This window comes from Pholcus phalangioides, unplaced genomic scaffold (genome assembly GCF_987345545.1).
Source record: "Pholcus phalangioides strain wild (caught in Gottingen) unplaced genomic scaffold, Ppha-v1.0 ptg000015l_1, whole genome shotgun sequence".
NCBI classification, from domain to species: Eukaryota; Metazoa; Arthropoda; class Arachnida; order Araneae; family Pholcidae; genus Pholcus; species Pholcus phalangioides.
The window spans coordinates 78999027-79010761 of record NW_028301608.1 but is presented as its reverse complement, the minus strand read 5'-3'; the positions used below and the strand labels follow the sequence as shown (position 1 = coordinate 79010761).

Genomic DNA, 11735 nt, shown 5'->3' with positions numbered 1-11735 from the left:
AATAAACTTATTGATAACATTTGCTTGAATACCTACTAATAAGCTTATGATTTTGAGCTGTTAAGTAGCATGTGTATCGCGGGCCATAGTCTTGAAAGTTCTGCAGGGGTCAAACATTACTTTTGCCCGTGCTAGTAATCACGTGCAGGAAATTTTCTGTGTTAACATCAATTTTATTCTCTTCCTGTATCTCTGCTCATGTCAAAGAGGTTCGTACCACACTCATTTATTGAATTGGGAGAAAAATGAATTTTTAAAAACACATTTAGTGGAATATTTCTCTTCAAGTTGCAATACATAATTTTTTTTAATTGAAAATTTAATTCTTTAACAATTGAGTAGTACAAGTTTATTCATCTCAAAACTTAAGTTGTGAGGTGAATATACTTTGGTGCAAGCAAGAATCATTAAATAGTGTTGTGTATGGAGTATTGGCGGACAGAAAAACTAATTTTATTATGCAAGAAAGTAAGATTAAATAATTATAAGAAAAGAAATATATGTTTGAGATATATCATTAACGTGTACATAGATCTTACATGAATTAGCCGAGTTGCGTGACTAGTAAGAAAGTGTTTGGCAATGACAACTCGATGCAAGGTCAATGAAGCCTGAGATTGCATGACTTTATCTGTCTAACGATTGAATATATTTCCTGTGTTCATCCCCATTGTGCCAGCTAGAACATGCCACATGACCAAACATATTGAGTCGGCTATGCCTGAGATTTGGATGGGGATAGACTCACATGATCTTTTGCTTCGTTGGCCTTGAATTGAGTCGGTGTGTGGCTACCTTTCTAGGATTGGTGAGGGATAAAGTGCTTGTCAGATTAAATATGCTGGGTATTCCGTTACGGCCTGCCAGGGCATTTGCTGGATCCTATATATGTCCAGGGCCGTCTTAAGAGTATCGTGGGCCTCCGGGTCAATTAATTTTTCTGAGGCCCTACCGAACGAATTCTCAAATTTCAACCAGATATCATTTTTGTGAGGCCTCCGGGCCGTGCCCGGGTGGGCCCATGCCTTAAGTCGGCACTGTATGTGTCTATAACATTTTCTTAACCTGTGCACTGCCTAAATGAAGGTGAACAATCATGATCTTGTCAATCTACATGGGAGGGAAGTATCCCCTCTTCATGACCCCCCCCCCCCCAATTTCTTTACCCATGATGCATCAGCAGATTAAGAGGAATATTGACAAAGGAATGGTTAGAGAATATTTTAGCATGAACTTGATTCATTTAAGCTACATAAATTACATGTTTTTTGGATTGCTGTAAAGTTTCAATCTGGATTTCTTTCTTGTCCATGTGCCATCAGTTATCAATAGCATAAAATATTCTTGAAATGAGCGCTCTTTCATAGCATGTTAAAATGCTTTTCTTAACACAAATTATTTGAATTTATTTGGACTTCTGTACTTTTGCTTTCATATGAATTATGACTGCCAATATCCAGCCCTATCAGTTGCACATGCTAAATTGGTATTTCAGTGTTTTTTTGTACAATTTTTTTTTCACTACCGTAGTTTTTCAATGGTTGCTTTTCCAATTCAATTATACTCAATTTATTCAACATATGATTTGAAAGTCTGGATTCTCAATTTCATTAGTGTCTTATTTTAAACAGCAAAATATAAAAAGCTTAGAGTGTACTGATAATTTCATGATAGGAAACAGTAAATATAATTTGTATTTCTATTCGATGATTATAATAATTTCTTCACTGATCAAGTGCGAGGACACAGGTTCAATTCTGCACAAGAGCAGTTGAATTTTCTTTCATTCAAGCAGTTTAATATATATCTAAGGCTGCATTTATATAAGAGTGAAGAGATAAGCTGTACGTGAATTGTGACTAGAAAGGAAAATACTTAGGGGTGGAGGAAGAGAGTGCATAGTAAAACAGGAAGAGGATAGAGAAAATAGGGTGTGATGCTTCCGCAAAAGAGGAAGAAAAACGGACCAATCAGCAGATATCGAAAATCAACACTTCGAGGTGAAAACAAACCCAATTCTTCACGTCGCACTTTACACTCCCGTGTCTCATGGTCACCTCACTATGTGTCTGTTATGCATGGCTGAATGACGCCAGCGATTAAAAAATTGCTATTAGCGCCTAGTATTTTCGTGTAGTTATTAAGGCGCGTGTACATTCGCGCGCGGATCATGCAATGGCAGCATTCGCAATTGGTTATTCAGTAATTTGTACGGTGTTGTGAACGATTCTTGAAATCGGTTTTTTCAACGAACGCAAAGGAAAGAAACGATTTTCCTGAGCAAGTTTTTGTTTTGAGAGTTGGCAACAAATCATCCCTCAGCGACACTAGTCCATGCGATAAGCTATTTATTGTGGTTACCTTGACTAGACCTAAAGCAGAGTTTCCCCCCCCCCCCCGAGAACAATACACTAAGAATCCTTTGCTCTAGGTCCAGTCAAGGTTACCACAACAAATAGCTTATCGCATGAACTAGTCGCCGAGAGATGATTTGGTACCAACTCTCAAAACAAAAACTTGCTCAGGAAATACGTGCTCCTCATGCTCTATCACTAGACCCAGGGCCGTCTTAAGGGCATCATGCGCCCCCGGGCCAAATGACTTTTCTGAGGCCCTGCCTCTCCAATTTTCGAAAATTGAGGCCCTACAAGTCAAATTCTCGAAAATTTCAACCAGATCTCATTTTTGTGCGCCCCTATTATCTTGAGGCGCCCGGGTGGGGCCCATGCCTTAAGACGGCACCATAGGTGGAGTTAGACTTGGAAGTCTGGGGAGGGGGGCACGATGATGATGTCGATTCATCTATACATATATGCATTAGATCAGTCGACTTCACCTTTGATGTTGGGGGAGCAACGCCGCCCCCCCCCGTATCTCCGCCCATGGACGGCACTGTCCCCAGGAAAACACCGACTGGGACAAGTTGCATCGTAATTCCGAACGATTTCCCGTATCAGAAAAGGTACTTGGCCCGGATAAGGGCCGTTTATTTTTTATCAAATGACATAAAAAGGACTGCAATAGAAAAATAAATACCAGAAAACAAGCAACAAGAAAAGGACAAGCGCACAACTTCCAGTTGTCGCCTGACGTCAATAAAAACGTTTTTGGAAGTCATAAAATTAAGACGACTTCATATACACTGCTCAAAACAAGTAGGGGAGCAAGCAAAAAAGTGAAGAAAAACGTTCGAGACAGCCACGTATTGGCATACAATGGATAGTACACGCGTATCAATGCGCAATATAGAAGAAAGACGTAAAAAAATTTGGAATTAAGCTTTACTTCTTTGAAAATATGGAAAAAAGATGATTTAGGGCAACAATTTGGTTACATGTAAACGATAAAAAATAGTACTGTTTAGACATGATGCATGAGTTTTAATAGGGCGTGTGGTCTCCTCGAACAACTAAGACTGCTGCACACCTGTTCGCCATGGATGCGATGAGGCTATCGATCAGACTTTGGGGAATACTGTTCCACTCCTCAAGAAGTGCAATCTGCAAGTCTCGGACAGTAACAGGCGGCCTTGGTCGCGCAGCAATGCGTCGTCCGAGCGACATGCTCGATTGAATTCAGGTCAGGAGAGCACGCTGGCCATTCCATACGCTGTATTGTTTCAGCTTCAAGCATGTTCTCCACCAGACGAGTAGGGTGTCACACTCCAGACTGAATCGGGACTCGTCTGTAAACAGCACTTGGCTCCAATCATGTTGCTTCCAATCTCGATGTTCAGCAGCCCATCTTCTTCGGGCCGCACGGTGGCGTGGGATCAACGGAATGCAGACCATTGGCCTACGTGCATAGAGCCCTCCCTCATGAAGCCGATTACGTACTGTTTGGCTGGACACCCTTCGTCCTGTTGCCAAGAGCAACCGTCTTTGCAGCTGCGTATCATTCCCTGTTCTGTTTCGACGGGCTGTTAACTGTATGTACCGGTCATCAGTTGCTGTAGTGGCGCGTGGCCGACCTTGCCCTGGTCGACGTCTAACATTTCCTGTTTCTTGGAATCGATTCCACAGCCTTGCAACAACACTTCTGGCGACTCCAACAGCGTCCGCGACACTACGTTGTGTTTGCCCGGATTCCAGTCTGCCTATAACACGCCATGCCATGGATTCCGGTAAATCACGTTGTTGAGACATCCTCAAGTCACCTTGTCTCAAAAAAAAAAAATACTGAGCAATCGAATTTCACAGTTACGGCAGTAAAACAGACGTTTCTGCAACATCCCGATTTCTGCCCTTATCTCCTTTTTCTGGTTTTTGACGTCATGAACTTTGATTTGCATATGAAGTTTTCTTCTTCCGTTTCCTGCTAGGCTTTAAATTATGGATGATTCATTTTATGTTACTTATCGGTATACATCTTTGCGTAATTTTGTTAAAACCATGTGCTCCCCTAATTGTTTTGAGCAGTGTATATAGTATATGTATATAGGGGTTCTACATAAAATGTCTCAAACATGACGTGATAAAATGGCTATTATGTCAAAGGCGACTAGATAAGGGTTATTCTAGTGGCTATAATTATGTCCATTTGGGAACGTAAAAAAATGTCTGCCAACAATTGAAAAAGATGCAACGAATTCTTTGACGTGTACGTTGAACTAAAAAAATGAATTTTTTTAAAATATTTTTTTTTCGATAATGATAAATAACGCAAATAATTATATTACTATATTTTTCAAGGATAAAAAAAATAAAAGAAAACGAAAAAATAACTGCCATCTGCTAAACTCAGCAAGAAATTAAACGGTAATTGTAATATAACTAATCAATACTTTTGAAGTCTTCATTAAATAACACCTGACGGTTACCGCTGTAAAGGCGCAATCGGTAGAGGCATGGCGTGGGTTACGAAGTGACAATCCTCGAATGAACTGGGTTCGAATCCGACTTACGCCAGAAAGTCATACTTTTTTCCCCTCCCGTCTCTTCATCTACCTTCTGAAAGTCGAACTATTCGCAAATGGTCATTTTTGACGTTTCGAAAATGGACATAATGACCATTTTATCACGTCATGTTTGAGACATTTTATGACTTCCAAAAAACGGTTTTATTGACGTCAGGCAACTACTTGGGAAAAGTACTTCATTCATCTTGTGACAACCAGTATAACGAATAGACCTATAGTCCGTTTCAGGTTAACTTTGCAGTGCAGAGAAAGGTAGGGAGTGTATTCCTTCGCCACAAAATATAGTTCCCATATATCGGATGCTTACGATGATCATTTATGCAGAATATTTCAATTTTTTGAATGATTGAAGAAAATACAGAAAAAATATTGTTCTGAATCGATCTTTATTCGTTTAAGAATTTTAAATTAGAAAAAAAAATGGTCACCATTATACGTGAAAAGATTTTTCTCAGTGAGAATAAGCTATACCTTACCGCGACCGCGCATCGATACATTGGTTGAAAGGCTTTCGTTGTCATAGCAACGTGTGATGCGGTTCCCTCGTAGCTTCCCTTCCACTGCAAAGTTAACCTGAAACGAACTATAGGGTAATTTTGAAACACCCTCAGAAAGTTCATTAAAAAACATTTCGGATAATTTTGATATTTTCATCCGGAACAGAATTATCCAGTTCGAAAGAAATTCGTGATTTTTATGACGCAAAATCATTTACGCCATTTAATATCACGTCATTTATTAACCTTCAGGTCATGAAATTACCTGATATTTCATTAAGGTCATCAAGTATCACGTTATTTCCTGACCTTTATTGTTCTTTCCCATTAAATGACTTGGAAATGAGGAGATTAATTTTTTGACTGACGTCATTCAGAGAACAGGATCAAATTTTCACGTCATATTCGACGTCAGGTGACTACTTGGGTACATGAAATAAACTTAGAGGAGAAATAAATTTTATATTATTATTTATATTTCTTCTCGATGGAAATAAATGTTCTTATTTGTAGCCGTAGTTATCGTAATGACATTTCTAAGTTGTCTGGATAATTTGAATCGTTGATTTGAGAAATAAAAGTCGAGTTGGCGTCGTTCAAAATACGTGAAAAACTGGGATATTTTTGGAAAAAAAGTCGGGGCAATCAGAAAAACATAAAAAACCGACTGTCCCGACAAATACGAGACGTATGGCCACCCCGCCATAACTACTAAAAAAATCACAGGAATTTACTGCAAATTTCAGGGGATTAAAATGAATTCTACAAGTTTAAACGTTTAACCTGACAAACATGAATTGTACTCATAATTATCATAAAGTAATTTATAGGTTTGGAAATAATTTTAATATATAATTTTGATACAGAACAAAGATTCAAGTAGGCTTCGTTGAAAAAAAGGGACATTTAAAAAAAAAAAAAATCGGGATGGTTAAAATGTGAAAATACAGAAATGTCCCAGATAATACAGGACGTATGGTAATAGTATTTCGTATATGCAAATAAAAAATCAATTTGTTTGGATGGCAAAACGCTTCGATTTGATTGGTTGATTAAGATTACTTAATCTCGGTACCCCATTCTCACTGTATTTCTGTGTTTGGGAAGAACGCGAAGCGCCATTTTGTTGTCGATTGTTGGAAAAGAAGTTGTTCTAGCTTGATTACGAGCCGATTCTTTCAAAAGAAAACTTAATTGCGTTTGAAACAGTTGAAAATCTGCAAGAATGTCTGGCCGTGGAAAAGGAGGAAAGGGGCTTGGAAAAGGAGGCGCCAAACGTCATCGTAAGGTGCTGAGAGATAACATTCAGGGCATCACCAAACCTGCGATTCGTCGTCTGGCAAGACGTGGCGGAGTGAAACGTATCTCTGGTCTGATATACGAAGAGACCCGAGGCGTGTTGAAAGTGTTCTTGGAGAACGTCATCCGAGATGCTGTCACCTACACGGAGCACGCCAAACGCAAGACCGTCACTGCCATGGATGTGGTGTATGCGTTGAAACGACAGGGCAGAACCCTGTATGGTTTCGGCGGCTGAAGAGTTCCGCTCTGCTACGATGCTGTGCTGGTATATCGTTTTCATTTGTCTATCATCTTTTTTTACTGTTTTTCCTTGTGACTGTTCGTCATCAGTTATCAACCAGTGAGTGTTTCCTTAATGTGTGTGGGGTCGTGTCTTTCTCTCTCTCTCACTTTTTGTTAAAGAGTTGTGAATTTTTAAATCCCATGTTTTAAAATGTAAACTTGTCATCTCCATTTATGTTTTTAAATTGTCAATAAATGTGAGTAAATGTACGATTTGTTTCTTGCTTTTAATTTAGTGTCTAGTAATTTTTGTGTTAATAGATGTAAATGGAATAGCTTACCCCCGGGGTAGTAAATTCTAATGCGATTGACACGTTTAAAAAGAAGTACGGTAAACGTGTTTGGGTAAATTGAAAAACTATCTGTACTTGGAATAAGACTCCATAAATATTTTATGCCCACTGTATAACATTGTGCAGATAGCTATTGTTAATTGGGTTGCTGTATTATACAAATGACGTGCATATTTATCTCTGCCATCTCTCTCGTTGGGCAATTTGTGTGTTGTGGTCTTGTATTCAGATTAGGTGGTTTGGGAAGATAGGACCAAATCAAATTTCCTGAAATTCTCTGTGCAGGTTGAAAGTTTCTTTTAACCGTTCCACCTACAAACAATTTTTAATGTTTATGTTGAGGAAAATTGGTTTTCCTATCGAATTACATGTACCAATCTTTAAAAATTTTAACAGTGTATTGTTTGAGGAATTCGTCTTTTTGTATGTATTTTTATGTTTCGAAACACCTAGAAGGTTTTTGTCCCTGCAAGTTGAAATAATCAAACTTTCTATCGGCTATGATTTTAAATTGTCTTGATTTTTGAAATTTTTTTAAATCCATTGATTTGCAAAAATCCTTTTTGTCCTTTATTTTCAAATATCATTGAAGTTAACATAACCTAGCATGGTAGACCTATGCTTGTTATTGAAATGCTGGAGTTTTGATCTCAAAAGATATGTAGAAGATCTGGTAAATAAAGACTTTTTGACATAATTCTTAGGTAGAGTAAAGAAAGCTGTGCTAGATTTCGGGCATAAACAAAATTTGCAGAAAAAATGTAGGGATCAACTCTTAGATGTGTGTGTGTGTATATATATATAAAATAGTTTTGTAAATGTATTATAATGCAGGGAGTTTTTTGACCTAATTGTAGATGTAAAATAATGAATATTATAAATACTGTGGACTGGAAATTTTATTGTGAAGTTTGCTTGTCTTTTTACCAGATGTTGCTAGTCCGAAAAACCAGCAAATGCATCAGTTAGGCAGGAAACAATCTTTTATATATTCATTTCATTTTTTAATTAATCGTCAATACAGTGGGTTTTTCATTTAGTGATGTTGAATTGAATGATCCTTTGGTAGTCTATTGAGTGAATCGAGAAACCTTGCACCGTATATGATACTGAATCACCATTAGGCATTTATTTTAAGGGGGGGGGGAAATAAAAGTACTCTTTTCTTTTACACAGAATAAGTTTATGAAGTTGGTTTGGGCTCAATGACCTTTCATGTTACATAATCAGATTTTTGGTGTTCGTATGCCTTGTTTGGTTATTGTTCGTTTGTAGTTTATTCATTAATGCTGAATAAAATTTGATAAGGTAAACTTAATTTTTATCCTAGCAGTGATACACATGCATGGGGTCTATTAATCCCATTAGACCAGTTAATTAACAAAACACAAGTAGGCGATTTAAAAATCTTTAACGATTTCGTATCCTGCCCATTATATTGTAATGATTGATTTTGATTAGTTTTTTGGGTCAACGCGTATCAGAATCCTGATTACGATTATTGAGTTGATGGTATTTTATTGTGACTTATTCTGCGTAACTTGACTGAATCAAAAAAATGCCAATTTTTATTTTTATAAAGACTTAAAATAGTGATAATTTGACTTTAGTCAAACCTCTTTATAAAAATTGACTTTATAAATTGAATTATAAGTTTTTTTTTTTAAATGTCTCGTAATGTGACAGTGATATGAAACGTAGAATGGGATCAGAATTAGCAGTGCAGGCAAACAAATTTGAGATAGATTTTGGGTTTAATTTTAATAAACTGGGTTGTACTTGCATCTTGCAAAAGTAGTCTTGAAATTTAGAATGAATGAACAGCAAAAACACTTGCTTTCAGTCTTAAGGCTTGTTTATAAGATTTGAACAGGGCCCCGAAATTAAAAAAATGTGTAAAAATTCAAGTAAAATATATACATTTTTATTTGGTAAAACATTGTGGAAAATCAAAGAATTTTCTTCTAATCATATTTTTTAAGTGCCTATTAAATATCAGTTTTAATATATCAATCAATGATGGACTATCAATTATAATACAGCATGTATATATATGAAACAAAACTGTTTTAATGTGTCAGTATTATGTTCGAGTCTTCAATTTCATATATTTTTCACCGTAAAATAATTTATGAAATGATGACAAAGTGCATGTTAGTGATCAATATGAAATCCTTAAATCTTCATGAAGATTTTGTGAATTGCAAAACTTTCATGCATCTGATCTTGCAAACAATTTCTTAGACAAACTCTGCAAAAATTTTCATCCTTGGTTGAGGATGGTGACAATGCCACAAATGTTAAATAACGCGAGAGGTTTAGAAGAGATGTTTCCAAAATACATTGAAACAGCATTAACACTACCACCAATAACAAACTGCTCTAGAGAAAGATGATCATTCTTGTTGAAAAGGATAAAATCGTCAGTTCGCTCACTTTTACAAGAAAAAACTCATCTTTAGCTTTATTGGGTATTGATTGTGCTCATGTGAGAGTACGAAGGAAAACCCTCGTGTGTGGGTGTTTATTGTAAGACATTTTCACAAAGAGAATTTCACATTATATATACATTTCTCATTTAAAATAATGCATATCTTTTTTTTACGTGTTTACAAACATGTACCGTATTTGCTGACGTACTAAACTTCTTCGACCACAGTCAGGGAGCCTCCCAAATCTCTTGCCCAGGGTCCCATGAAGTCAAAGTCGGGCCCTGGAATTGAAATTTAGTTCACTATTTTATCACTTAAATCATCAAGTGCTGTGAAATCTGTCCAAACGTAAATAATCAAGTAATGACTTTATTTTAGTAAGTAGACACTATTTCTACCTTTAATCATTTGTGAACTAAACCAGTCTAAATGATCCTTAACCTCTGCATGCATTCTAAAGTTACTTGATATTGAGAGGCAAAATTTTGGTTTTCAACCTTTTTCTAGTCGTGAGCACTGTCTGGGTACCCATTACCAAAAGAATGGTGTATGGGTAGAATAAGGGAATGTCAAAATGGTGGGTGACAAAGTATCTAGTTGCGGCCACATCAAAATACTTCGTCACTGTCATCCAACATTTTGGCGCACCTTATAATGTAGAAGACACAGTTAAAAAAGGTGAACTCGGTGCCCTTTCTAGTCAGGGGCACAAGACCTGTTTGCTTCCCCCAGTTGTGGTTCAGCTCATGACAAGTTTGAGACAAGGATGCATGATTTTTCATGTATTCGTATGTTTTAGAGATGGGAGGAGAGTTAGACCAGGGTATGTAAAAATCAGATTTTTTATTAAAATTAACCGACCGCTTATTAATTAAAACAAATCTTGTTAATCATTAATAATGCATATTTTCATATCACCTTTGTTTTCCTAATTGCTCAAATTTAATTGAGCATTAATGAATAAACTACAAGCAAAAAAATACAAACAAACCAAAAATCTGTTTGTGTGAAAGGACACACACACATTTAAGCCCAAATTAACTTCATAGATTAAAATTTTTTTAATAGAAAAAAGTGCTTTTATTCATGAGGCCCCCCCCCCCCCCACATTAAAGTAATGAGTGGTGGCAACTCAGTATCACACATATGATGCAGATATCTCAATTCACTCGATGCGCAACCAAGTACCATTCAGCGTCAATTAAATAAAACATTCTATTGACATGATTGTTTCTTGCACAATTGACGAATGTGTTTCTCTCTTGTGATCATTCACATTTTTTTAAAATGCTTTATGAATCTGTGGGATAAGCTGTGTCAAGTTATGCAACTGGGAATATTTTTGGTAGCAATTGCATTGTTTAAAGTTTGTTTCTACGAAAAGGGAACGTATCCACCTTTCTCATATCTCTATAACAGATACCCATGGGACCGAAAATTTTGGCCGCTAACAAAGAGTATCCGTTAATGGATAATAAGAAATTGTGTCCAGTGAGGTGTTCACTAACAGGAGGTTCCCACTGTAGAGATTGCATTACTTATGTTAATGAAGTAGGGGTACCTTTCCTGGAATCAACATGTGATGAAATTTCTAATTTTTCAGACTTTAGTTCAAATTTTAATCAAAAGGTAACATTTTTACTATTTTTTTTATTTTCAAAACAGAACATTTCCAAAATTCAATTGTGGATAACTCCCTTGAATGTTGATAAAAAAAATCTTCAACCATTCCTCCATGCTACCCATTGGCTTTATACTTTTGTAGAACGAAGTATTCTGGAGAAATACTTCTTTACTTCTACTGTAAATTTGACAAAAGTGAAAATATTCTATTTTGAAAATAAGCTCCTGAAATATACATTCAAGGTGAGGTTCTACTGATGCATAAGTTGCGCTTGGTGTCAGGGGAAATGCGTTTCAACATAAAGTGCCTAGGTCAACCATAAGCTTATTTTTTCTTTCCCTGTCCATTTAAAAATGACTGAATGTGCCCCATTGTGGTCTGGGTGTA

At 36.6% G+C, this 11735-nt stretch overlaps 1 protein-coding gene across 1 annotated transcript; it reads left to right on the top strand.

Annotated features, from left to right (window-relative positions):
- Positions 1-6491: 6491 nt before the first annotated feature.
- Positions 6492-7209, top strand: LOC149076756 (histone H4). The gene has a single exon (XM_089244410.1). The coding sequence runs from the start codon at positions 6641-6643 to the stop codon at positions 6950-6952; it is 312 nt and encodes a 103-aa protein (XP_089100536.1). The 5' UTR covers positions 6492-6640; the 3' UTR covers positions 6953-7209.
- The last annotated feature ends 4526 nt before the right edge of the window (positions 7210-11735 follow it).

Coding starts and splice junctions, on each gene's coding strand:
- LOC149076756 (XM_089244410.1), top strand. CDS start 6,641: ATGTCTGGCCGTGGAAAAGGAGGAAAGGGGCTTGGAAAAGGAGGCGCC.